The 27,855-nt window shown below is 49.0% G+C and overlaps 1 protein-coding gene across 1 annotated transcript; it reads left to right on the forward strand.

The window, feature by feature from the left end:
• The first annotated feature begins 223 nt into the window (after positions 1 to 223).
• LOC141582506 (uncharacterized) lies at positions 224 to 27,855 on the forward strand. Its single transcript, XM_074390712.1, has 24 exons — positions 224 to 254; positions 2,117 to 2,181; positions 2,644 to 2,668; positions 4,531 to 4,595; positions 5,058 to 5,082; positions 6,951 to 7,015; positions 7,478 to 7,502; positions 9,376 to 9,440; positions 9,884 to 9,908; positions 11,784 to 11,848; positions 12,310 to 12,334; positions 14,226 to 14,290; positions 14,753 to 14,777; positions 16,648 to 16,712; positions 17,175 to 17,199; positions 19,072 to 19,136; positions 19,599 to 19,623; positions 21,497 to 21,561; positions 22,024 to 22,048; positions 23,918 to 23,985; positions 24,450 to 24,474; positions 26,033 to 26,132; positions 27,283 to 27,410; positions 27,704 to 27,855. Exons 1-24 carry the CDS (start codon positions 224 to 226, stop codon positions 27,853 to 27,855), a joined length of 1,314 nt encoding a protein of 437 aa, XP_074246813.1.

Raw genomic sequence — 27,855 nt, forward strand, 5'->3', positions numbered from 1 at the left:
TGATTCTGTGCTTGGGGCAAAGTCACTTCATTGCCAAGCCCCAGGACCTTCAGAAGGAATATCCTGCAAGACCGACTTTAGCATGAGTCAGCTGTCCTGTTCTGTGTTCCTTTGACTTGAACTCTCTTTCCCATCTGGTTTTCTAATGTCAACAAGCGAAGTAAAGCCCTGTACACTCAAGCCTCAGGATGGTCTGAAGCTCACAGTGTTTTTCTTTCTCTCCATGCAGGCAGAGGAACCCACCAAGGAAAAAGGTGTGTATTCTGGAAGTGCTCCTTGGCTAAGGAAAGATCCTCAGTGTGGCAAAAGGTGCCACTTACTTTCCTGCTCTTGCTGGACAGCCGCTTTGGTTTGAGCTTCCTCACAGAAAGGAAATAGGGGCAGTTTGGTTTAAAAAACACTCAATTTATCCAGTAAAGGACCGTGACCATCCCCTGGAGTCCCTGGAGGCAGCATTTCCATGTAGGTGGAATAGGGCGGTGTGCATGAGGGCGATGAGGTGTGGAGGAGACGGCCGTGCGGAGTGATTGGGAATGTCTTTGGGAGTGTATGTGCATTTACCCAGAAAATTCAGAAAACTTTCTAAAACATTGAATCGCTACTGCACATTTCACATAAATTAACCCATTCATTCTCCACCACAGCTGAACCTGAAGGTAAATGGTATATTCTCACTCCTTACATAGAAATAGTGCAGATATGGATTTCCCAGGCTCTCAATCTCCCAAACGGAGGAGGCCAATGTGAACTCAGGAACGGGAGGAAGATTGATGCAGCGGGTTACTATTGTGCATTCACCAGGCGGCCTTGGTATAACTCGTCATTATGCCAGGGAGTTCTGGCATCTGTTTGTGCATGTGGAAGGATAAGAGTCTCCCAAACACTGTCTGTCACTTTAGAGAGGTCTTAAGGGCTGCTTGACGCAGAGTATGAGGAGGTTCGTTTTACTCTGGACTTTTCTATGTGCATTTATTAATGGGAAACGGAGAAGCGAGCTGATGGGTGGTTGGCGGTAGTGGTGGCATCATTTCTCAGCTCATGGTCTAAAGCAGAGAAATAATCAGGCACATACTCTATTGTGTTTAATAACCCGATTTTCACAAGCATTCGACATGCTGAGGTGGGCCGGGTGCATGACTCATGCCTCTAATCCTAGCACTTTGAGAGGCCGAGGCCAGTGCCTTGCTTGAGTCCAGAAGCTGGAGATCAGCCTAGGCAACGTGGTGAAAGTCTGTATCGACTAAAAATACAAAACGTTACCTGAATGTGGTAGCACACCTGTTGTGCCAGCTACCTGGATGGCAGAGTGGGGAAGATCACTTGATCCTGGAGGTGCAGGTTCCAGTGAGCAGAGATCATGTCACACCACTCCAGCTTGGGTAACACAGGCCATCTGCCAAATAATAATAAAAAAAAGGAATAAGTGGAAAAATGCTTTAGTTTAGTAGTAAACACAGTCAAACACAGCGCTGACTATGATCTCAAGGAACAACTTGGGTGTGGGCCTCCCACCCACCTTCCCTGCGGGAACCTCGGGTACAGCTGGGAAGAAGAGGGTCAGCGCCCGCCTGCTGCCCCCATGACGGGCTGTACCAGTGTCAGAGCCAGTGTGTGTGTGAGCAGCAAGGACTCCCGACACACGCAGACATTGCGTTGAGAAGGTCGAATGTATGGAGAGATAGCGCTTGATAAATAAGGGCTACCTTTAAAGGAGAGGATAACTAAGTATTTTCAAAGCTTTATTGTCTTCAACACAAAAGATTGGTGAATATATCATATATTTTGGTTAGAATGAGATGTCTCAGAAGAAAGGTTGCCTTTTAGCAGGTATAACATATCGCAGAATGACTGATACACACAGAAGCACCAGACATGGATTCTAGGGAGGAAATGAGCTTGGAAGGACTCAGGAAGGGAGGGCAAGTGAGCTCAGGTCAGATGAGGAGGCAGGAGCCCTGAGGAGGCTGCAAGGACACACAGCCGGCCCTGGGTGGGGTGCCCTGTCTGAGATGGGCTATTTCACGTTGACGAGGTGACCCGGGGCTAGAAAACCTCTCTTCCCTGCTCCTCCCCTGCACCTGCTGACGGTCACTCTGTGTCCTCCTACTTCCCACAGAATATACCCTGGTGGAACCGTTCTCGTACCAATCCTCAGGTGATGAGAAGCCACGACAGCGGAAGGTCAGTCCACCTGGTTTGCTTGGAGAAAAGCTTTCTTAACTTTCTCCTTTTGAATTTCAGTAAGGTAGGAGAATCTGACCCCATGTATCATGGGTGATTCATACAGTGTCCTTGGTGGGGAAAATTCTGAGTGAGCGTCTGTTCCCCACTGAGGCTTGATTTAAGGCAGGAGGAGAAAATGGCAGCACCGGCCACGCACTGAGGGGCAGTGAGCTTCCTCCCCAGCAGCTTGATTCTGTGCTTGGGGCAAAATCACTTCATTACCAAGCCCCAGGACCTTCAGAGGGAATATCCTGCAAGACCGACTTTAGCATGAGTCAGCTGTCCTGTTCTCCTGCGTTCCTTTGACTTGAACACTCTTTCCCATCTGGTCTTGTAATGTCAACAAGTGAAGAAATCCTGTGTATACTCAAGCCTCAGGATGATCTGAAGCTCACAGTGTTTTTCTTTCTCTCCATGCAGGCAGAGGAACCCACCAAGGAAAAAGGTGTGTATTCTGGAAGCGCTGTATGGCTAGGGAAAGATCTTCAGTGTGGCAATAGGTGGCACTTTCCTGCTCTTCCTGGAGGGCCGCTTTGGTTTGAGCTTTCTGACAGAAAGCAGATAGGGGCAGTTTGGTTTAAAAAACCCTCAGTCCATCCAGAAAAGAACCGTGACCATCACCTTGAGTCCCTGGAGTCAGAATTGCCAGGTAGATGGAATAGGGTGGTGTGCATCAGGACGATGAGGTATGGAAGAGACAGCCATGTGGAATGATTGGGAATGTCTTTGGGAGTGTATGTGCGTTTACCCAGAAAATTCAAAAAAACTTTCTAAAACATTGGATCGCTACTGCACATTTCACATAAATTAACCCATTCATCCTCCACCTCAGCTGTACCTGAAGGTAAATGTTATATCCTTACTCCTCACATAGAGATGGTGCAGAGATGGATTTACCAGGGTCTCAATATCCTAAATGGAAGAGTCAGATGTGAACTCAGGAACAGGAGGAGGACTGATGCAGTGGGTAGCTATTGTGCATTCACCAGGCGGCCCTGGTATAACTCGTCATTATGCCAGGCAGCTATGGCATCTGTTTGTGCATGTGGAAGGATAAGAGTCTTGACAGGTCCCAAACACTCTCCGTCATTTTAGGGAGGTCTTAAGGGCTGCTTGACTCAGAGTATCGGTAGGTACATTTTACACTGGAGTTTTCTATGTGTATTTATTAATGTGAAACACAGAGAAGCGAGCTGACGGGTGGTTGGCGGTAGTGGTGGCATCATTTCTCAGCTCGCGGTCTAAAGCAGAGAAATAATCAGGGACATACTCTATTGTGTTTAATAACCAGATTTTCACCAGCATTTGACATGCTCAGGCGGGCCGGGTGCATGGCTCATGCCTGTAATCCTAGCACTTTGAGAGGCCAAGGTGAGTGGATTGCTTGAGTCCAGGAGTTGGAGATCAGCCTAGGCAACGTGGTGAAAGTTCATATCGACTAAAAATACAAAAAGTAACTGGGTGTGGTGGCTCACCTGTTCTGCCAGCTACCTGGATGGCAGAGTGGGGAAGATCACTTGATCCCTGGAGGTGCAGTTTCCAGTGAGCAGAGATCGGGTCACACCACTCCAGTTTGGGTAACAGGGACCATTTGCCAAAGGGAAAAAAGGAATAAGTGCAAAAATGCTTTAGTTTATAGTAAACACTGTCAAACACAGTGCTGACTATGATCTCAAGGAACCACTTGGGTGTTGGGCTCCCACACACCTTCTCTGTGGGAACCTCCGGCACATCTGGGATGGAGAGGGTCAGCGCCCACCTGCTGTCCCCATGACGGGCTGTTCCAGGGTCAGAGCCAGTGTGCGTGTGAGCAGCAACAAACTCCTGACACTCGCAGACATTGCATCGAGAAGGTGGGGTGCAAAGACAGACAGCACTTGCTACACAGAAGCTATGTTTAAAAAACAGGATAACTAGGTATTTTCAAAAATGTATTGTCCTTAGCACCAAAGATTAGTGAATATTCTGTATATTTTGGCTAGAATGAGATGTCTCAGAAGAAAGGTTGCCTTTTTACCAAGTATAACATATCGCAGAATGACTGATGCACACAGAAGCACCAGACGTGGATTCTAGGGAGGAAATGAGCTTGGAAGGACTCAGGAAGGGAGGGCAAGTGAGCTCAGGTCAGATGAGGAGGCAGGAGCCCTGAGGAGGCTGCAAGGACACACAGCCGGCCCTAAGTTGTACCCACTTTGTGATGGATTATTTCACGTTCATGAGGTGACCTGGGGTTAGAAAATGTCTCTTCCCTGCTCCTCCCCTGCACCTGCTGACGGTCCCTCTGTGTCCTCCTACTTCCCACAGAATATACCCTGGTGGAACCGTTCTCATACGAATCCTCAGATGACGAGAAGCCACCACAGCGGAAGGTCAGTCCACCTGGTTTGCTTGGAGAAAAGCTTTCTTAACTTTCTCCTTTTGAATTTCAGTAAAGTAGGAGAATCTGACCCTCTGTGTCATAGGTGGTTTATACAGTGTCCTTGGTGGAGAGAATTCTGAGTGAGCGTCTGTTCCCCACTGAGGCTTGATTTAAGGCAGGAGAAAATGGCAGCACCAGCCACGCACTGAGGGGCAGTGAGCTTCCTCCCCAGCAGCTTGATTCTGTGCTTGGGGCAAAAGCACTTCATTGCCGAGCCCGAGGACCTTCAGAGGGAATATCCTGCAAGACCGACTTTGGCATGAGTCAGCTGTCCTGTTCTTCTTCTGCGTTCCTTTGACTTGAACAGTCTTTCCCATCTGCTGTTCTAATGTCAAGAAGTGAAGAAATGCTGTGTGCACTCAAGCCTCAGGATGGTCTGAAGCTCACAGTGTTTTTCTTTCTCTCTATGCAGGCAAAGAAACCCACCAATGAAAAAGGTGTGTATTCCTGAAGCGCCCCTTGGCTAAGGACAGATCTTCAGTGTGGCAACAGGTGGCACCTACTCTCCTGCTTTTGCTGGAGGGCTGCTCTGGTTTGAGCTTCCTGACAGAAAGGAAATAGGGGCAGTTTGGTATAAAAAACATACAGTCCATCCACTAAGGAACGGTGACCATCCCCTTGAGTCCCTGGAGGCAGAATTGCCATGTGGATGGAATAGGGCGGTACGCATGAGGGCGATGAGGTATGGAGGAGACGGCCATGCGGAGTGATTGGGAATGTCTTTGGGAGTGTATGTGCATTTAACTAGAAAATTCAGAAAAACTTTCTAAAACATTGAATCGCTACTGCACATTTCATATAAATTAACCCATTCATCCTCCACCTCAGCTGTATCTGAAGGTAAATGTTATATCCTCACTCCTCAGATAGAGATGGTGCAGAGATGGATTTCCCAGGCTCTCAATCTCCTAAACGGAAGAGGGAAATGTGAACTCAGGAACGGGAGGAGGACTGATGCAGTGGGTTACTGTTGTGCATTCACCAGGTGGCCCTGGTATAACTCGTCATTATGCCAGGCAGCTCTGGCATCTCTTTGTGTAATGGAAGGATAAGAGTCTTGACAGGTCCCAAACACTGTCTGTCATTTTAGGGAGGTCTCAATGGCTGCCTGACGCAGAGTGTGAGGAGGTTCATTTTACACTGGACTTTTCTATGTGCATTTATTAATGTGAAACAGAGAAGCGAGCTGACGGGTGGTTGGCGGTAGTGGTGGCATCATTTCTCTGCTCGTGATCTGGCACAGAGAAATAATCAGGGACATATACTTTTGTGTTTAATAATCCGATTTTCACAAGCATTTGACATGCTCAGGTGGGCCAGATGCATGGCTTATGCCGGTAATCCTAGCACTTTGAGAGGCGAAGGCAAGTGGATTGCTTGAGTCCAGGAGTTGGAGATCAGCCTAGGCAATGTGGTGAAAGTTAATGTCGACTAAAAATACAAAAAGTACCTGGGTGTGGTGGCACACCTGTTGTGCCAGCTACCTGGATGGCAGAGTGGGGAAGATCACTTGATTTCTGGAGGTGCAGGTTCCAGTAAGCAGAGATCCTGTCACACCACTCCAGCGTTGGTAACAGAGACCAACTGCCACAAGAAAAAAAAAAAGGAATAAGTTGAAAAGTACTTTAGTTTAGTAGTAAACAGAGTCGAGACACAGCACTGACTATGACCTCAATGAACCACTTGGGTGTTGGGCTCCCACCCACCTTCCCTGCGGGAATCTCCGGCACATCTGGGATGGAGAGGGTCAGCGCCCCGCCTGCTGCCCCCATAACGGGCTGTTCCAGTGTCAGAGGCAGTGTACGTGTGAGCAGCAAGGACTCCCGACACACGCAGACATTGTGTTGAGGTCGAATGTACGGGGAGATAGCGCTTGCTAAATAAGGGCTAGATTTAAATGGAGAGGTTAACTAAGTATTTTCAAAGTTTTATTGTATTCAACAGGAAAGATTGGTGAACATACTGTACATTTTGGCTAGAATGAGATATCTCAGAGGAAAGTTTGCTTTTTACCAAGTATAACATATCGCAGAATGACTGATGCACACAGAAGCACCAGACATGGATTCTAGGGAGGAAATGAGCTTGGAAGGACTCAGGAAGGGAGGGCAAGTGAGCTCAGGTCAGATGAGGAGGCAGGAGCCCTGAGGAGGCTGCCGGGACACACAGCCGGCCCTGGGTGGGGTGCCCTGTTTGAGATAGGCTATTTCACGTTGATGAGGTGACCTGGGGCTAGAAAACCTTTCTTCCCTGCTCCTCCCCTGCACCTGCTGATGGTCACTCTGTGTCTTCCTACTTCCCACAGAATATACCCTGGTGGAACCGTTCTCATACGAATCCTCAGATGATGAGAAGCCACGACAGCGGAAGGTCAGTCCACCTGGTTTGCTTGGAGAAAAGCTTTCTTAACTTTCTCCTTTTAAATTTCAGTAAGGTAGGAGAATCTGACCCTACGTATGATGGGTGATTCATACAGTGTCCTTGGTGGAGGGAATACTGAGTGAGACTCTGTTCCCCACTGAGGCTTGATTTAAGGCAGGAGGAGAAAATGGCAGCACCAGCCATGCACTGAGGGGCAGTGAGCTTCCTCCCCAGCAGCTTGATTCTGTGTTTCGGGCAAAATCACTTCATTGCCAAGCCCCAGGACCTTCAGAGGGAATATCCTGCAAGACCGACTTTAGCATGAGTCAGCTGTCCTGTTCTCCTGCGTTCCTTTGACTTGAACACTCTTTCCCATCTGGTTTTGTAATGTCAACAAGTGAAGAAAAACCCTGTACACTCAAGCCTCAGGATGGGCTGAAGCTCACGGTGTTTTTCTTTCCCTCCATGCAGGCAGAGAAACCTACCAAGGAAAAAGGTGTGTATTCTGGAAGCGCCCCTTGGCTAAGGAAAGATCTTTGGTGTGGCAACAGGTGCCACTTACTCTCCTGCTATAGCTGGAGGGCCGCTTTGGATTGAGTTTCCTGACAGAAAGGAAATACGGACAGTTTTGGCTTACAAAACACTCAGTCCATGCAGTAAAGAAGCGTGACCATCTCCCTGAGTCCCTGGAGGCAGCATTGCAATGTAGATTGAATAGGGCGGTGTGCATGAGAGTGATGAGGTGTGGAGGAGACGGCCGTGCGGAGTGATTGGGAATGTCTTTGGGAGTGTATGTGCATTTACCCAGAAAATGCAGAAAAACTTTCTAAAACATTGAATTGCTACTGCACATTTCACCTAAATAAACCCATTCATCCTCCACCGCAACTGAACCTGAAGGTAAATGTTATATCCTCACTCCTCACATAGAAATGGTGCAGAGATGGATTTCTCAGGCCCTCAATCTCCGAAACAAAAGAGGGAAATGTGAACTCAGGAACGGGAGGAGGACTGATGCAGTGGGTTACTATTGTGCATTCACCAGGCGGCCTTAGTATAACTCGTCATTATGCCAGGCAGTTCTGGCATCTGTTCGTGCATGTGGAAAGATAAGAGTCTCCCAAACACTGTCTGTCACTTTAGGGAGGTCTCAAGGGCTGCCTGACTCAGAGTATCGGTAGGTACATTTTACACTGGAGTTTTCTATGTGTATTTATTAATGTGAAACACAGAGAAGCGAGCTGATGGGTGGTTGGCGGTAGTGGAGGCCTCATTTCTCAGCTCGTGGTCTAAAGCAGAGAAATAATCAGGCACATACTCTGTTGTGTTTAATAACCGGATTTTCACCAGCATTTGACATGCTCAGGCGGGCCGGGTACGTGGCTCATGCCTGTAATCCTAGCACTTTGAGAGGCCAAGGTGAGTGGATTGCTTGAGTCCAGGAGTTGGAGATCAGCCTAGGCAACGTGGTGAAAGTTCATATCGACTAAAAATACAAGAAGTACCTGGGTGTGGTGGTACACATGTTGTGCCAGCTACCTGGATGGCAGAGTAGGGAAGAACACTTGATCGTGGTAGGTGCGGGTTCCACTCAGCAGAGATCATATCACACCTCTCCAGCTTGGGTAATACAGGCCATCTGCCAAATGAAAAAAAAAAAAAAAAAAAAGGAATAAGTGGGAAAATGCTTTAGTTTAGTAGTGAACACAGTCAAACACAGCGCTGACAATGATCCCAAAGAACCACTCGGGTGTTGGGCTCCAACCCACGTTCTCTGTGGGAACCTCCGGCACATCTGGGATGGAGAGGGTCAGTGCCCGCCTGCTGTCCCCATGACGGGCTGTTCCAGGGTCAGAGCCAGTGTCAGTGTGAGCAGCAGGGACTCCCGACACCCGCAGACATTGCATCGAGAAGGTGGGGTGCAAGGACAGACAGCACTTGCTACATAGAAGCTACGTTTAAAAAACAGGATAACTGAGTATTTTCAAAAATGTATTGTCCCCAACACAAAACATTAGTGAATATCCCGTATATTTTGGCTAGAATGTGATGTCTCAGAAGAAAGGTTGCTTTTTACCAAGTAAAACATATCGCAGAATGACTGATACACACAGAAGCACCAGATGTGGATTCTAGGGAGGAAATGAGCTTGGAAGGACTCAGGAAGGGAGGGCAAGTGAGCTCAGGTCAGATGAGGAGGCAGGAGCCCTGAGGAGGCTGCCGGGACACACAGCCGGCCCTGGGTGGGGTGCCCTGTCTGAGATGGGCTATTTCACGTTGATGAGGTGACCTGGGGCTAGAAAACCTCTCTTCCCTGCTCCTCCCCTGCACCTGCTGACGGTCACTCTGTGTCCTCCTACTTCCCACAGAATATACGCTGGTGGAACCGTTCTCGTACCAATCCACAGATGATGAGAAGCCACGACAGCGGAAGGTCAGTCCACCTGGTTTGCTTGGAGAAAATCTTTGTTAACTTTCTCATTTTGAATTCAGGAAGGTAGGAGAATCTGACCCCATGTATCATGGGTGATTTATACAGTGTCCTTGGTGGGGAGAATTCTGAGGGAGCGTCTGTTCCCCACTGAGGCTTGACTTAAGGCAGGAGAAAATGGCAGCACCAGCCACGCACTGAGGGGCAGTGAGCTTCCTCCCCAGCAGCTTGATTCTGTGTTTCGGGCAAAATCACTTCATTGCCAAGCCCCAGGACCTTCAGAGGGAATATCCTGCATGAGTCAGCTGTCCTGCTCTTCTGTGTTCCTTTGACTTGAACTCTCTTTCCCATCTGCTCTTCTAATGTCAACAAGTGAAAAAAAGACTTGTAAACTCAGGCCTCAGGATGGTCTGAAGCTCACGGTGTTTTTCTTTCTCTCGATGCAGGCAGAGAAACCCACCAAGGAAAAAGGTGTGTATTTGGAAGTGCTCTATGGCTAGGGAAAGATCTTCAGTGTGGCAACAGGTGCCACTTACTCTTCTGCTATGGCTGGAGGGCCGCTCCGGTTTGAGCTTCCTGACAGAAAGCAGATAGGGGCAGTTTGGTATAAAAAACCTTCAGTCCAACCGGTAAAGAACCGTGAACATCCCCTCGACTCCCTGGAGGCAGAATTTCCATGCAGATGGAGTAGGGTGGTGTGCATCAGGGCCATGAGGTATGGAGGAGACGGCCGTGTGGAGTGATTGGGAATGTCCTTGGTAGTGTATGCGCATTGACCCAGAAAATGCCGAAAACTTTCTAAGACATTGAATCGCTACTGCACATTTCACCTAAATTAACCCATTCATCCTCCACCACAGCTAAACCTGAAGGTAAATGTTATATCCTCACTCCTAACATAGAGATGGTGCAGAGATGGATTTCCCAGGCTCTCGATCTCCTAAACGGAAGAGGGAAATGTGAACTCAGGAACGGGAGGAGGACTGATGCAGTGGGTTACTATTGTGCATTCACCAGGTGGCCCTGGTATAACTCCATATTATGCCAGGCAGTTCTGGCATCTGTTTGTGCATGTGGAAGGATAAGAGTCTTGAGAGGTCCCAAACACTGTCTGTCATTTTAGGGAGGTCTCAAGGGCTGCCTGACACAGAGTATGAGGAGGTTCATTATACGCTGGACTTTTCTACGTGCATTTATTAATGGGAAACACAGAGAAGCGAGCTCACGGGTGGTTGGCGGTAGTGGTGGCATCATTTTTCCGCTCGTCTAAAGCAGAGAAATAATCAGGGACATACTCTATTTTGTTTAATAACTGGATTTTTACAAGCATTCAACATGCTCAGGTGGGCCGGGTGCGTGGCTCATGCTTCTAATCCTAGCACTTTGAGAGGCCAAGGCCAGTGGATTGCTTGAGTCCAGGAGTTGGAGATCAGCCTAGGCAACGTGGTGAAAGTTCATATCGACTAAAAATACAAAAAGTACCTGGGTGTGGTGGCACACCTGTTGGGGCACCTGGATGGCAGAGTGGGGAAGATCACTGGATCCTGGAGGTGCAGGTTCCAGTGAGCAGAGATCATGTCACGCCACTCCAGCTTGGATAACAAAGGCCATCTGCCAAATGAAAAAAAAAAAGTAATAAGTGGGAAAGTGCTTTAGTTTAGTAGTAAACACAGTCAAACACAGCGCTGACTACGATCTGAAGGAACCATTCGGGTGTTGGGTTCCCACCCACCTTCCCTGCAGGAACCTCCCGCACAGCTGGGAAGGAGAGGGTCAGCGCCCGCCTGCTGCCCCCATGACGGGCTGTTCCAGTGTCAGAGCTAGTGTGCGTGTGAGCAGCAAGGACTCCCGACACACGCAGGCATTGCGTTGAGAAGATCAAGTGCAAGGACATGCAAAGATATTTAGCAAGATCGCCCTTTCTACATAGGGGCTGCATTTTAGAAAGAGGATAGCTAAGTATTTTTAAACATGTATTGTCTTCAACACAAAAGATTGCTGAATATTCCGTATATTTTGGCTAGAATGAGATGTCTCAGAGGAAAGTGCTTTTTACCAAGTATAACATATCGCAGAATGACTGATGCACACAGAAGCACCAGACGTGGATTCTAGGGAGGAAATGAGCTTGGAAGGACTCAGGAAGGGAGGGCAAGTGAGCTCAGGTCAGATGAGGAGGCAGGAGCCCTGAGGAGGCTGCCGGGACACACAGCCGGCCCTGAGTTGTACCCACTTTGTGATGGATTATTTCACGTTGATGAGGTGACCTGGGGCTAGAAAATGTCTCTTCCCTGCTCCTCCCCTGCACCTGCTGACGGTCACTCTGTGTCCTCCTACTTCCCACAGAATATACCCTGGTGGAACCGTTCTCATACGAATCCTCAGATGACGAGAAGCCACCACAGCGGAAGGTCAGTCCACCTGGTTTGCTTGGAGAAAATGTTTCTTAACTTTCTCCTTTTGAATTTCAGTAAGGTAGGAGAATCTGACCGTATGTATCATAGGTGGTTTATACAGTGTCCTTGGTGGGGAGAATTCTGAGTGAGCGTCTGTTCCCCACTGAGGCTTGATTTAAGGCAGGAGGAGAAAATGGCAGCACCAGCCACGCACTGAGGGGCAGTGAGCTTCCTCCCCAGCAGCTTGATTCTGTGCTTTGGGCAAAATCACTTCACTGCCAAGCCCAGGACCTTCAGAGGGAATATCCTGCAAGACCGACTTTAGCATGAGTCAGCTGTCCTGTTCTTCTGCATTCCTTTGACTTGAACTCTCTTTCCCATCTGGTCTTGTAATGTCAACAAGTGAAGAACAGCCCTGTACACTCAAGCCTCAGGATGGGCTGAAGCTCACGGTGTTTTTCTTTCTCTCCATGCAGGCAGAGGAACCCACCAAGGAAAAAGGTGTGTATTCTGGAAGCGCCCCTTGGCTAAGGAAAGATCTTCAGTGTGGCGACAGGTGGTACTTACTCTCCTGCTTTTGCTGAACAGCTGTTTTGGTTTTTGCTTCTTGACCTAAAGCAGATAGGGGCCGTTTGTTTAAAAAAGGCTCAGTCCATCCAGTAAAGAACTGTGACCATACCCTGGGGTCCGTGGAGGCAGAATTGCCATGTAGATGGAATAGGGTAGTGTGCATGAGGGCGATGAGTTGTGGAGGAGACGGCCATGCAGAGTGATTGGCAATGTCTTTGGGAGTGTATGTGCATTTAACTAGAAAATTCAGAAAAACTTTCTAAAACATTGGATCCCTACTGCACATTTCACATAAATTAACCCATTCATCCTCCACCTCAGCTGTACCTGAAGGTAAATGTTATATCCTCACTCCTCAGATAGAAATGGTGCAGAGATGGATTTCCCAGGCTCTCAATCACCCAAACGGAAGAGGGAAATGTGAACTCAGGAACAGGAGGAGGACTGATGCAGTGGGTTACTATTGTGCATTCACCAGGTGGCCCTGGTATAACTCGTCATTATGCCAGGCAGTTCTGGCATCTGTATGTGCATGTGGAAGGATAAGAGTCTTGAGAGTTCCCAAACACTGTCTGTTACTTTAGAGAGCTCTTAAGGGCTGCCTGACGCAGAGAATCAATAGGTACATTTTATGCTGGAATTTTCTATGTGCATTTATTAATGCGAAACACAGAGAAGCCAGCTCACGGGTGGTTGCCGGTCATGGTGGCCTCATTTCTCAGCTCTTGGTCTAAAGTAGAGAAATAATCAGGGACATACTCTCTTGTGTTTACTAACCTGATTTCCAAAAGCATTCGACATGCGCAGGTGGGCTGGGTGCATGGCTCATGCCCGTAATCCTATCATGTTGAGTGGCCGAAGACAGTGGACTGCGTGAGTCCAAAAGTTGGAGATCAGCCTAGGCAATGTGGTGAAAGTTCATATGGACTAAAAATACAAGAAGGTACCTGGGTGTGGTGGCACACCTGTTGTGCCAGCTGCCTGGATGGCAGAGTGGGGAAGATCACTTGATCCCTGGAGGTGCAGGTTCCAGTGAGCAGAGATCATGTCACACCACCGCAGCTTCGGTAACAGAGACGATGTGCCAAAAGAGAAAAAAAGGAATAAGTGGAAAAATGCTTTAGTTGAGTAGTAAACACAGTCAAACACAGCGCTGACTATGATCTCAAGGAACCACTTGGGTGTTGGGCTCCCACCCACCTTCCTTGTGGGAACCTCCCGCACATCTGGGATGGAGAGGGTCAGCGCCCGCCTGCTGCCCCCATGACGGGCTGTTCCAGTGTCAGCCAGTGTCACTGTGAGCAGCAAGGACTCCCGACACCCGCAGACATTGTGTTGAGAAGGTCGAGGGCAAGGACAGACAGCACTTGCTAAATAGGGGCTGCGTTTAAAGGAGAGGATAACTAAGTATTTTCAAAGCTTTATTGTCTTCAACACCAAAGATCAGTAAATATACCATATATTTTGGCTAGAATGAGATGTCTCAGAAGAAAGGTTTTTTTTTTTTTTTTTTTTTTTTTTTTTTTTTACCAAGTATAACATATCGCAGAATGACTGATGCACACAGAAGCACCAGACGTGGATTCTAGGGAGGAAATGAGCTTGGAAGGACTCAGAAAGGGAGGGCAAGTGAGCTCAGGTCAGATGAGGAGGCAGGAGCCCTGAGGAGGCTGCCGGGACACACAGCCGGCCCTGGGTGCGGTGCCCTGTCTGAGATGGGCTATTTCACGTTGATGAGGTGACCTGGGGCTAGAAAACCTCTCTTCCCTGCTCCTCCCCTGCACCTGCTGACGGTCACTCTGTGTCCTCCTACTTCCCACAGAATATACCCTGGTGGAACCGTTCTCATACGAATCCTCAGATGACGAGAAGCCACCACAGCGGAAGGTCAGTCCACCTGGTTTGCTTGGAGAAAATGTTTCTTAACTTTCTCCTTTTGAATTTCAGTAAGGTAGGAGAATCTGACTGTATGTATCATAGGTGGTTTATACAGTGTCCTTGGTGGGGAGAATTCTGAGTGAGCGTCTGTTCCCCACTGAGGCTTGATTTAAGGCAGGAGGAGAAAATGGCAGCACCAGCCACGCACTGAGGGGCAGTGAGCTTCCTCCCCAGCAGCTTGATTCTGTGATTGGGGCAAAATCACATCACTGCCAAGCCCCAGGACCTTCAGAGGGAATATCCTGCAAGACCGACTTTAGCATGAGTCAGCTGTCCTGTTCTTCTGCATTCCTTTGACTTGAACTCTCTTTCCTATCTGGTCTTGTAAAGTCAACAAGTGAAGAAAAGCCCTGTACACTCAAGCCTCAGGATGGGCTGAAGCTCACGGTGTTTTTCTTTCTCTCCATGCAGGCAGAGGAACCCACCAAGGAAAAAGGTGTGTATTCTGGAAGCGCCCCTTGGCTAAGGAAAGATCTTCAGTGTGGCAACAGGTGGTACTTACTCTCCTGCTTTTGCTGGACAGCTGTTTTGGTTTTTGCTTCTTGACCTAAAGCAGATAGGGGCCGTTTGGTTTTAAAAAGGCTCAGTCCATCCATTAAAGAACTGTGGCCATACGCTGGCGTCCGTGGAGGCAGAATTGCCATGTAGATGGAATAGGGTGGTGTGCATGAGGGCGATGAGTTGTGGAGGAGACGGCCGTGCAGAGTGATTGGCAATGTCTTTGGGAGTGTATGTGCATTTAACTAGAAAATTCAGAAAAACTTTCTAAAACATTGGATCCCTACTGCACATTTCACATAAATTAACCCATTCATCCTCCACCTCAGCTGTACCTGAAGGTAAATGTTATATCCTCACTCCTCAGATAGAAATGGTGCAGAGATGGATTTCCCAGGCTCTCAATCACCTAAACGGAAGAGGGAAATGTGGACTCAGGAACAGGAGGAGGACTGATGCAGTGGGTTACTATTGTGCATTCACCAGGTGGCCCTGGTATAACTCGTCATTATGCCAGGCAGTTCTGGCATCTGTATGTGCATGTGGAAGGATAAGAGTCTTGAGAGTTCCCAAACACTGTCTGTTACTTTAGAGAGCTCTTAAGGGCTGCCTGACGCAGAGAATCAATAGGTACATTTTATGCTGGAATTTTCTATGTGCATTTATTAATGCGAAACACAGAGAAGCCAGCTCACGGGTCGTTGTCGGTCATGGTGACCACATTTCTCAGCTCTTGGTCTAAAGTAGAGAAATAATCAGGGACATACTCTCTTGTGTTTACTAACCTGATTTCCAAAAGCTTTCGACATGTGCAGGTGGGCTGGGTGCATGGCTCATGCCCGTAATCCTATCATGTTGAGTGGCTGAAGACAGTGGACTGCTTGAGTCCAAAAGTTGGAGATCAGCCTAGGCAATGTGGTAAAAGTTCATATGGACTAAAAATACAAGAAGTTACCTGAGTGTGGTGGCACACCTGTTGTGCCAGCTGCCTGGATGGCAGAGTGGGGAAGATCACTTGATCCCTGGAGGTGCAGGTTCCAGTGAGCAGAGATCATGTCACACCACCGCAGCTTCGGTAACAGAGACGATGTGCCAAAAGAGAAAAAAAGGAATAAGTGGAAAAATGCTTTAGTTGAGTAGTAAACACAGTCAAACACAGCGCTGACTATGATCTCAAGGAACCACTTGGGTGTTGGGCTCCCACCCACCTTCCTTGTGGGAACCTCCGGCACATCTGGGATGGAGAGGGTCAGCGCCCGCCTGCTGCCCCCATGACGGGCTGTTCCAGGGTCAGAGCCAGTGTCAGTGTGAGCAGCAAGGACTCCCGACACCCGCAGACATTGTGTTGAGAAGGTCGAGGGCAAGGACAGACAGCACTTGCTAAATAGGGGCTGCTTTTAAAAGAGAGGATAACTAAGTATTTTCAAAGTTTTATTGTCTTCAACACCAAAGATTAGTGAATATACCATATATTTTGGCTAGAATGAGATGTCTCAGAAGAAAGGTTTTCTTTTTCACCAAGTATAACATATCGCAGAATGACTGATGCACACAGAAGCACCAGACGTGGATTCTAGGGAGGAAATGAGCTTGGAAGGACTCAGGAAGGGAGGGCAAGTGAGCTCAGGTCAGATGAGGAGGCAGGAGCCCTGAGGAGGCTGCCGGGACACACAGCCGGCCCTAAGTTGTACCCACTTTGTGATGGATTATTTCACGTTCATGAGGTGACCTGGGGTTAGAAAATGTCTCTTCCCTGCTCCTCCCCTGCACCTGCTGACGGTCACTCTGTGTCCTCCTACTTCCCACAGAATATACCCTGGTGGAACCGTTCTCATACGAATCCTCAGATGACGAGAAGCCACCACAGCGGAAGGTCAGTCCACCTGGTTTGCTTGGAGAAAAGCTTTCTTAACTTTCTCCTTTTGAATTTCAGTAAGGTAGGAGAATCTGACTGTATGTATCATAGGTGGTTTATACAGTGTCCTTGGTGGGGAGAATTCTGAGTGAGCGTCTGTTCCCCACTGAGGCTTGATTTAAGGCAGGAGGAGAAAATGGCAGCACCAGCCACACCCTGAGGGGCCGTGAGCTTCCTCCCCAGCAGCTTGATTCTGTGCTTTGGGCAAAATCACTTCATTGCCAAGCCCCAGGACCTTCAGAAGGAATATCCTGCAAGACCGACTTTAGCATGAGTCAGCTGTCCTGTTCTTCTGCGTTCCTTTGACTTGAACACTGTTTCCCATCTGGTCTTGTAATGTCAACAAGTGAAGAAAAGCCCTGTACACTCAAGCCTCAGAATGGGCTGAAGCTCACGGTGTTTTTCTTTCTCTCCATGCAGGCAGAGGAACCCACCGAGGAAAAAGGTGTGTATTCTGGAAGTGCTCCTTGGCTAAGGAAAGATCTTCAGTGTGGCAACAGGTGGCACTTACTCTCCTGCTTTTGCTGGACAGTCGTTTTGGTTTTAGCTTTTTGACCGAAAGCAGATAGGGGCAGTTTGGTTTTAAAAAGGCTCAGTCCATCCAGTAAAGAACCGTGACCATCCCCTTGGGTCCCTGGAGGCAGAATTGCCAGGTAGATGGAATAGGGTGGTGTGAATGAGGGCGATGAGGTATGGAGGAGACGGCCGTGTGTAGTGATTGGGAATGTCTTTGGGAATGTATGTGCATTTAACTAGAAAATTCAGAAAAACTTTCTAAAACATTGAATCACTACTGCACATTTCACATAAATTAACCCATTCATCCTCCACCGCAGCTGAATCTGAAGGTAAATGTAATATCCTCACTCCTCACATAGAGATGGTGCCGAGATGAGATTTCCCAGGCTCTCAATCTCCTAAACGGAAGAGGGAAATGTGAACTCAGGAACGGGAGGAGGACTGATGCAGTGGGTTACTATTGTGCATTCACCAGGTGGCCCTGGTATAACTCGTCATTATGCCAGGCAGTTCTGGCATCTGTTTTTGCATGTGGAAGGATAAGAGTCTTGAGAGTTCCCAAACACTGTCTGTCATTTTAGGGAGGTCTTAAGGGCTGCCTGACGCAGAGAATCAATAGGTACATTTTACGCTGGAATTTTTTTATGTGCATTTATTAATGCGAAACCCAGAGAAGCGAGCTCACGGGTGGTTGCCGGTCATGGTGACCTCATGTCTCAGTTCTTGGTCTAAAGTAGAGAAATAATCAGGGACATACTCTATTGTGTTTACTAACCTTATTTTCACAAGCATTTGACATGCACAAGTGGGCTGGGTGCATGGCTCATGCCCGTAATCCTATCATGTTGAGTGGCCGAAGACAGTGGACTGCTTGAGTCCAAAAGTTGGAGATCAGCCTAGGCAATGTGGTAAAAGTTCATATGGACTAAAAATACAAGAAGTTACCTGGGTGTGGTGGCACACCTGTTGTGCCAGCTGCCTGGATGGCAGAGTGGGGAAGATCACTTGATCCCTGGAGGTGCAGGTTCCAGTGAGCAGAGATCATGTCACACCACCGCAGCTTCGGTAACAGAGACGATGTGCCAAAAGAGAAAAAAAGGAATAAGTGGAAAAATGCTTTAGTTGAGTAGTAAACACAGTCAAACACAGCGCTGACTATGATCTCAAGGAACCACTTGGGTGTTGGGCTCCCACCCACCTTCCTTGTGGGAACCTCCGGCACATCTGGGATGGAGAGGGTCAGCGCCCGCCTGCTGTCCCCATGACGGGCTGTTCCAGGGTCAGAACCAGTGTCAGTGTGAGCAGCAAGGACTCCCGACACCCGCAGACATTGTGTTGAGAAGGTCGAGTGCAAGGACAGACAGCACTTGCTAAATAGGGGCTGCGTTTAAAGGAGAGGATGACTAAGTATTTTCAAAGTTTTATTGTCTTCAACACCAAAGATTAGTGAATATTCCGTATATTTTGGCTAGAATGTGATGTCTCAGAAGAAAGGTTGTTTTTTACCAAGTATAACATATCGCAGAATGACTGATACACACAGAAGCACCCGACGTGGATTCTAGGGAGGAAATGAGCTTGGAAGGACTCAGGAAGGGAGGGCAAGTGAGCTCAGGTCAGATGAGGAGGCAGGAGCCCTGAGGAGGCTGCCGGGACACACAGCCGGCCCTGGGTGGGATGCCCTGTTTGATATGGGCTATTTAACGTTGATGAGGTGACCTGGGGCTAGAAAACCTCTCTTCCCTGCTCCTCCCATGCACCTGCTGACGGTCACGCTGTGTTCTCCTACTTCCCACAGAATGTACCCTGGTGGAACCGTTCTCGTACGAATCCTCAGAAGAGGAGAAGCCACCACAGCCGAAGGTCAGTCCACCTGGTTTGCTTGGAGAAAAGCTTTCTTAACTTTCTCCTTTTGAATTTTAGTAAAGTAAGAGAATCTGACCGTATGTATCATAGGTGGTTTATCCAATGTCCTTGGTGGGGGGAATTCTGAGTGAGCGTCTGTTCCCTACTGAGGCTTGATTTAAGGCAGGAGGAGAAAATGGCAGCACCAGCCACGCACTGAGGGGCAGTGAGCTTCCTCCCCAGCAGCTTGATTTTGTGCTTGGGGCAAAGTCACTTCATTGCCAAGCCCCAGGACCTTCAGAGGGAATATCCTGCAAGACCGACTTTAGCATGAGTCAACTGTCCTATTCTTCTGCGTTCCTTTGACTTGAACACTCTTTCCCATCTGGTTTTGTAATGTCAACAAGTGAAGAAAAGCCCTGTACACTCAAGCCTCAGGATGGGCTGAAGCTCACGGTGTTTTTCTTTCTCTCCATGCAGGCAGAGGAACCCACCAAGGAAAAAGGTGTGTATTCTGGAAGGGCCCCTTGGCTAAGGAAAGATCTTCAGTGTGGCAACAGGTGGCACTTACTCTCCTGCTTTTGCTGGACAGCCGTTTTGGTTTTAGCTTTTTGACTGAAAGCAGATACGGGCAGTTTGGTTTTAAAAAGGCTCAGTTCATCCAGTAAACAACCGTGACCGTCCCCTGGAGTCCCTGGAGGCAGCATTGCAATGTAGATGGAATAGGGCGGTGTGCATGAGGGCGATGAGTTGTGGAGGAGACGGCCGTTCGGAGTGATTCGGAATTTCTTTGGGAATGTATGTGCATTTACCCAGAAAATTCAGAAAAACTTTCTAAAACATTGGATCGCTACTGCACATTTCACATAAATTAACCCATTCATCCTCCACCGCAGCTGAATCTGAAGGTAAATGTAATATCCTCACTCCTCACATAGAGATGGTGCAGAGATGGGATTTCCCAGGCACTCAATCTCCTAAACGGAAGAGGAAAATGTGAACTTGGGAACGGGAGGAGGACTGATGCAGTGGGTTACTATTGTGCATTCACCAGGTGGCCCTGGTATAACTCGTCATTATGCCAGGCAGTTCTGACATCTGTTTGTGCATGTGGAAGGATAAGAGTCTTGAGAGGTCCCAGACACTGTCTGTCGTTTTAGGGAGGTCTCAAGGGCTGCCTGACGCAGAGAATCAATAGGTACATTTTATGCTGGAATTTTTTTATGTGCATTTATTAATGCGAAACACAGAGAAGCCAGCTCACGGGTGGTTGCCGGTCATGGTGACCGCATTTCTCAGCTCTTGGTCCAAAGTAGAGAAATAATCAGGCACATACTCTATTGTGTTTAATAACCGGATTTTCACAAGCATTCGACATGCGCAGGTGGGCCGGGTGCATGGCTCAAGCCCATAATCCTATCATGTTGAGTGGCCGAAGACAGTGGATTGCTTGAGTCCAAAAGTTGGAGATCAGCCTAGGCAATGTGGTGAAAGTTCATATGGACTAAAAATACAAGAAGTTGCCTGGGTGTGGTGGCACACTTGTTGTGCCAGCTACCTGGATGGCAGAGTGGGGAAGATCACTTGATCCCTGGAGGTGCAGGTTCCAGTGAGCAGAGATCATGTCACACCACCGCAGCTTCGGTAACAGAGACCATGTGCCGAAAGAGAAAAAAAGGTACAAGTGGAAAAGTACTTTAGTTTAGTAGTAAACACAGTCGAGACACAGCACTGACTATGATCTCAAGGAACCACTTGGGTGTTGGGCTCCCACCCACCTTCCCTGTGGGAACCTCCCGCACATCTGGGATGGAGAGGGTCAGCGCCCGCCTGCTGTCCCCATGACGGGCTGTTCCAGGGTCAGAGCCAGTGTCAGTGTGAGCAGCAAGGACTCCCGACACCCGCAGACATTGTGTTGAGAAGGTCGAGGGCAAGGACAGACAGCACTTGCTAAATAGGGGCTGCGTTTAAAGGAGAGGATAACTAAGTATTTTCAAAGTTTTATTGTCTTCAACACCAAAGATTAGTGAATATACCATATATTTTGGCTAGAATGAGATATCTCAGAAGAAAGGTTGCTTTTTACCGAGTATAACATATCGCAGAATGACTGACACACACAGAAGCACCAGACGTGGATTCTAGGGAGGAAATGAGCTTGGAAGGACTCAGGAAGGGAGGGCAAGTGAGCTCAGGTCAGATGAGGAGGCAGGAGCCCTGAGGAGGCTGCCGGGACACACAGCCGGCCCTGGGTGCGGTGCCCCGTCTGAGATGGGCTATTTCACGTTGATGAGGTGACCTGGGGCTAGAAAACCTCTTTTCCCTGTTCCTCCCCTGCACCTGCTGACGGTCACTTTGTGTCCTCCTACTTCCCACAGAATATACCCTGGTGGAACCGTTCTCGTACGAATCCTCAGAAGAGGAGGAGCCACCACTGTGGAAGGTCAGTCCACCTGGTTTGCTTGGAGAAAATGTTTCTTAACTTTATCCTTTTGAATTTCAGTAAGGTAGGAGAATCTGACCCTCTGTATCATAGGTGGTTTATACAGTGTTCTTGGTCGGGAGAATTCTGAGTGAGCGTCTGTTCCCCACTGAGGCTTGATTTAAGGCAGGAGGAGAAAATGGCAGCACCAGCCACGCACTGAGGGGCAGTGAGCTTCCTCCCCAGCAGCTTGATTCTGTGCTTGGGGCAAAATCACTTCATTGCCAAGCCCCAGGACCTTCAGAGGGAATATCCTGCAAGACCGACTTTAGCATGAGTCAGCTGTCCTGTTCTTCTGCGTTCCTTTGACTTGAACTCTCTTTCCCATCTGGTCTTGTAATGTCAACAAGTGAAGAAAAGCCCTGTACACTCAAGCCTCAGGATGGGCTGAAGCTCACGGTGTTTTTCTTTCTCTCCATGCAGGCAGAGGAACCCACCAAGGAAAAAGGTGTGTATTCTGGAAGCGCCCCTTGGCTAAGGAAAGATCTTCAGTGTGGCAACAGGTGGCACTTACTCTCCTGCTTTTGCTGGACAGCTGTTTTGGTTTTAGCTTCTTGACCGAAAGCAGATAGGGGCAGTTTCGTTTAAAAAACCCTCAGTCCATCCAGTAAAGAACCGTGACCATCCCCTGGGGTCCCTGGAGGAAGAGTCGCCATGTAGATGGAATAGGGCGGTGTGCATGAGGGCCATGAGGTATGGAGGAGACGGCCGTGTGGAGTGATTGGGAATGTCTTTGGGAGTGTATGTGCATTTAACTAGAAATTCAGAAAAACTTTCTAAAACATTGAATCGCTACTGCACATTTCATGTAAATTAACCCATTCATCCTCCACCTCAGCTGTACCTGAAGGTAAATGTAATATCCTCACTCCTCACATAGAGATGGTGCAGAGATGGATTTCCCAGGCTCTCAATCTCCTAAATGGAAGAGAGAAATTTGAACTCAGGAACAGGAGGACTGATGCAGTGGGTTACTATTGTGCATTCACCAGGTGGCCCTGGTATAACTCGTCATTATGCCAGGCAGTTCTGGCATCTGTGCATGTGGAAGGATAAGAGTCTTGACAGGTCTCAAACACTGTCTGTCATTTTAGGGAGGTCTCAAGGGCTGCCTGACGCAGAGTATGAGGAGGTTCATTTTACACTGGAGTTTTCTATGTGTATTTATTAATGTGAAACACAGAGAAGCGAGCTCACAGGTGGTTGGCGGTAGTGGTGGCATCATTTCTCAGCTCGTGGTCTAAAGCAGAGAGATAATCAGGCACGTACTCTATTGTGTTTTATAACCGGATTTTCACCAGCATTTGACGTGCTGAGGTGCGCCGGGTGCGTGGCTCATGCCTCTAATCCTAGCACTCTGAGAGGCCAAGGCCAGTGCATTGCTTGAGTCCAGGAGTTGGAGATCAGCCTAGGCAACGTGGTGAAAGTTCATATCGATTAAAAATACAAAAAGTACCTGGGTGTGGTGGCACACCTGTTGTGCAAGCTACCTGGATGACAGAGTGGGGAAGATCACTTGATCCCTGGAGGTGCAGGTTCCAGTGAGCAGAGATCATGTCACACCACTCCAGCTTCGGTAACACTGGCTATCTGCCAAATGAAGAAATAAAAGGAATAAGTGGAAAAATGCTTTAGTTGAGTAGTGAACACAGTCAAGACACAGCACTGACTATGATCTCAAAGAACCACTTGGGTTTTGGGCCGCCACCCACTTTCCCTGCGGGAACCTCCGGCACATCTGGGATGGAGAGGGTCAGTGCCCGCCTGCTGCCCCCATGATGGGCTGTTCCAGTGTCAGAGCCAGTGTCAGTGTGAGCAGCAAGGACTCCCGACACACGCAGACATTGCGTTGGGAAGGTCGAGTGCAAGGACAGATCGCACTTGCTGCATAGGGGCTACCTTGAAAGGAGAGGATAACTAAGTATTTTCAAAAATGTGTTGTCCTCAACACAAAAGATTAGTGAATATTCCATATATTTTGGCTAGAACGAGATATCTCAGAAGAAAGGTTGCTTTTTACCGAGTATAACATATCGCAGAATGACTGACACACACAGAAGCACCAGACGTAGATTCTAGGGAGGAAATGAGCTTGGAAGGACTCAGGAAGGGAGGTCAAGTGAGCTCAGGTCAGATGAGGAGGCAGGACAGGAGCCCTGAGGAGGCTGCCGGGACACACAGCCGGCCCTGGGTGGGGTGCCCTGTTTGAGATGGGCTATTTCACGTTGATGAGGTGACCTGGGGCTAGAAAACCCCTCTTCCCTGCTGCTCCCCTGCACCTGCTGACGGTCACTCTGTGTTCCCCTACTTTCTGCAGAATATGCGGTGGTGGAAGTCAGCCCGCACCGTTCCTTTGATGAGGAGGAGGAGCCACCGCAATGGAAGGTCAGTCCACCTGGTTTGGTTGGAGAAAACGTTTCTTAACTTTCTCCTTTCGTATTTCAGTAAGGTAGGAGACTCTGACCCCATGTATCATAGGTGATTTATACAGTGTCCTTGGTGGGGAGAATTCTGAGTGAGCGTCTGTTCCCCACTGAGGTTTGATTTAAGGCAGGAGGAGAAAATGGCAGCACCAGCCATGCACTGAGGGGCACTTGTTTTATTCCTCAGTTGCTTGATTGTCTTTTTGGAGCAAAATTACTTAACTGCCAAGCCACATAAACTTGGAGGAAACATCCTCCAAGAAAGACTTATGCTTTTCACATGATGTTTTTTGTCCTGTTTCCATTATGAGTTACTTTGCCTTTTTCCAATTTGCTTTTCTAATGTCAGTAAGTGAACAAGACATCTGTGTACACAGGATCCAGCATGGTCTGTTGCTAACAGCAATATGTTTCCATTTCTTACAGTTGGCCTCAGGAGTCTTGGAGAACGGTACGTATTGGGGACCCTCCTCAGTGTGGATGAGTATTTTACATGATGAGGAACGTGGTACTGTCTCACTTGCTTTTTTGTAGACAGAAAGCCTGAATTGAGCTTCCTTTTGTCAATGAGAGAAATATTGTTTTGAGATAAGGGACGATGGCCACATTCTTCAGTCCCTGGGAGCAGCTCTGTGTTCTGTAGTTGGGATGGAGTTGTGTGCACAGGGCTGGCGTGCATCTGTGTAAATGCATATGCTGTGGTGCTCAGTGTGCCTGGGTGTGTGTGGGGTAGTTGTCACTGAAAGTGCAATCTTGGCTCGGCATGGTGGCTTATGCCTGTAATCCCAGCACATTGGGAGCACCAGGCAGATGGATCACGAGGTTAGGGGTTTGAGAGCATCCTGGTTAACATAGTGAAACCTGTCTCCGCTAAAAAATACCAAAAATTAGCTGCACATGGTGGTGAGTGCCTGTAATCTCAACTACTTGGGAGGCTGAGGCAAGAGAATAGCTTGAACCTGGGAGGTGGAGGTTGTAGTGAGCCAAGATTGGGCCACTGCACTCCAGGCTGGCCGGCAGTCCCAGACTGGGTCTCAAAAAAAAAAAAAAAAAAAAAAAAAGGAAAGCATAATCTTACCAAAGAATGCAGTTGATTCCACGCTAAGGACACTTTGGTTAACCTAAAGGAAATCCTGCCAACGCCTGGGCAAACGTTCACTGGGTAGTAACAGAACAAAACTGTTTCCATTATCTCTCCGAACTCATTTGTTTTCACTGGGAATCCGCTTCTAAACCTCGTTTTTCTAATAAGTCTCATCTGGTAGCAGGCCTGCCTCTTTCCTCCTGCCATTGGAGTGGTCCTGACACCTCAGTGTTTTCAGTTCCCTCCTCCACAAGCCTTTCTTACTAAAGCCTTCAGAACTGACCCTCCACGACCCATCTATGTGCCCTGTAACGGGACCCTAGGGAAAGCCCCTTGCCCCACTGCCTTAATCCGCAGGTGAGGCTGCGGTTGTCAGCACGTGAATGAAGGGGCCCTGCCAGGTTTTGCCTGAGCTGTGGCACAATTGGGTGGAAAGGCACCTGGCAGGCATCTGTGCTTATTTATATTTAATTTAAATTAATTTCAAGAAATAAAAGTAAACAATTCAGAACCTCCTCTCAAGAGCCATGCTTCAAGTACCCAGTATTTCAATGCTCACACTGCAGAGAGCAGTGCCGTCCTGTCAGAACGTTCTCCGGGCCAGCCGTCATGAGCCTGTCCCACGTTCTGTCCACTGCACTCACCTAACTCAACACGCGTGCATCTGTGTTGGAAATTCAGGGTTCTCAGAGGGGAGCTGACAGCCATAATGGCCCAGTTGAGGTGAATGGGTGAAGGGGGATTTTTTTCAGGTTTTCTGTCTCATCTGAAGGCTCCCAGCTGAGTCCACAGAGCGCAGGGAGAGTCTGAGATCACAGAGGGTGGAGCAGGGCACCTGGTGTCACCCAGTGTGGCTGTGCGTGGAGCAGGAGTGCTGTTCCAGTCACTCTGAAGTCACCCTTCTCTGATGTTTGTGTCTCTGTAGGTAGCTCTGAGGACAGCAGTCCTGAAACCAGTGATGACAAAGACTCTGCCAGCAGCGGAGACACTCCAGGTGGGGCTGGGGCACAGGGTTCTTGGGGACAGTTGGGTTACACCTGTGGTTTTTGCACCTCGGCTGGGAGCTGCGAAGTCAGTAAATATAAAAGGAAATAGGTGTAGGGGTGTGGTTTGTTCTTTCTGCATGTTAATGAGAAATGGAAGGAGTTTTGTTTCCATGGGCAAGATGACCTTTTCCAGAAGACCAGATCTCTCCTGCCTGTGCCGCCACAGTGAACACCAAAGCCCTGGGTTTTGTGTGTGTGTTGAGGGGAGCGAGTAGTGTCCTTTGTGAATGGAGAACAAGAGATGAGTATGCAGGTGTGGCATTGAGTGCTGTACGGGGAGTGAGGTGGGACACAGCCCCTCACAGCTGCTCTGTGACCCTGGACACAGAGTCCTTCATGCGTGTGCCAGAAGGTGGCAGGAGTCCACCCTCTCCCTCTGCACTCTGGGGACCTGCAGCAGCACCTTCCTGTCCAGCATCTGCTCCTGGTCACAGGGCACTCCCTGGGTCTCCTGAGGCAGAGAATCCTCCTCTGGGATTACTGTGTGCCCCCGTCCTAGAGACCCAAGTGGGAATCTCATGCTCGAGCACGGCTCTGGCCTCCACTTCTCACCCAGTCCCAAATCCTTGAGCTAGGAATGGAAGCTGAATTGGTTTTGAGAATTCAGTATCCAGTTGTCACCAAGACTCTTGGTGTCCAACAGGAATCCTAGGGTGTGTGTGTGAAGTGGCTGCTGTGTTGCTGTGGGCAGTGGCTCTTACTCTCCTTATAACCTGGTTCCTGGAATCCACTGGGCCCAGGACAGAGCTGCTGGGCAGCTGGCATCGGGGTCACTTGTCTTGTCACACCCTCCGCTGTGGCCTGACAGCCTTGTCCTGCACCCCACGCTGCAGTCAGGCCCAGCTTGCTCCCTGTCTCAGGCCTGCCAGATGCCCTCCCGCCCAGTCCTCCCACAGCTCAGGCAAAACCTGGCAGGGCCCGTTCATTCACGTGCTGACAACCGCAGCCTCACTTGAGGATTAAGGCAGTGGGACAAGGGGCTTTCCCTGGAGTCCCGTGACAGCGTTTCTAAGCTTTCAGAAGCTTGTGGGATTCTTGTGAGGGTTCAGCATTTTCCAGGTCCCTAAGGTCAGCCCAGGCATACAGCAGTCACTCAATCTGTGACATCGGTTGTCAACCTGTCCCACAGGCCCCACTCGGCCCCAGGCCTGCGGCAGGTGCCGCCGACCGAGGGTGCGACCCACGGGTTTATGGAGGGCCTGGCGGCGCAGCCCTGCCCTTCCCTCCTGTGTTTTTTGTTGGAGAGCAGCGGGATTGGTGATCAACAGGGAGAAAAGACACGGGATTCATCAGAAGAGCAGAGGCAGGCCCTGGAGGAGGAGGGAGGGAGGGAATCACATGCTGTGCACGACGTCCTGGAGATGGTGGCCGCCTCTTGGAGGAATGAGATGCCACGGCCTTGGCCTTCCCTGTCTGGGCACAGTTACAGGCTGTGAGGGCTGGGGAAGTGTGTGGAAGACGGGGGCTCCTCCCTCGCTGTAGGAAGTGACCCGGGCTGCGGAGAAGCTCTGGAGATGAGCACACTGGAGCCTGTGGGGTTGGCTCCGCAGCCTCAGGACGGCAGGGCCCCAGTGCCTGCTCGACTCTCACTCTCCCCTTTCCTTCCCATGGCCGCCCCATCACGGCTGCTGCTCCCAACACCCTGAAGCTTCTGGAGCAGATGTGGAAGAGTCCAAGAGTGCAGACGGCCATCAGCATGTAA

This window comes from Saimiri boliviensis, chromosome 20, assembly GCF_048565385.1.
Source record: "Saimiri boliviensis isolate mSaiBol1 chromosome 20, mSaiBol1.pri, whole genome shotgun sequence".
NCBI lineage: Eukaryota > Metazoa > Chordata > Mammalia > Primates > Cebidae > Saimiri > Saimiri boliviensis.

Bases quoted from the DNA above. Each gene is read 5' to 3' on its own strand.
- LOC141582506 (XM_074390712.1), top strand. From the start codon at position 224: ATGCAGGCAGAGGAACCCACCAAGGAAAAAG. The intron at 11,849-12,309 runs GTCAGTCCACCT...CTCTCCATGCAG, and splicing joins AGAAGCCACCACAGCGGAAG to GCAGAGGAACCCACCAAGGA. The intron at 19,137-19,598 runs GTCAGTCCACCT...CTCTCCATGCAG, and splicing joins AGAAGCCACCACAGCCGAAG to GCAGAGGAACCCACCAAGGA.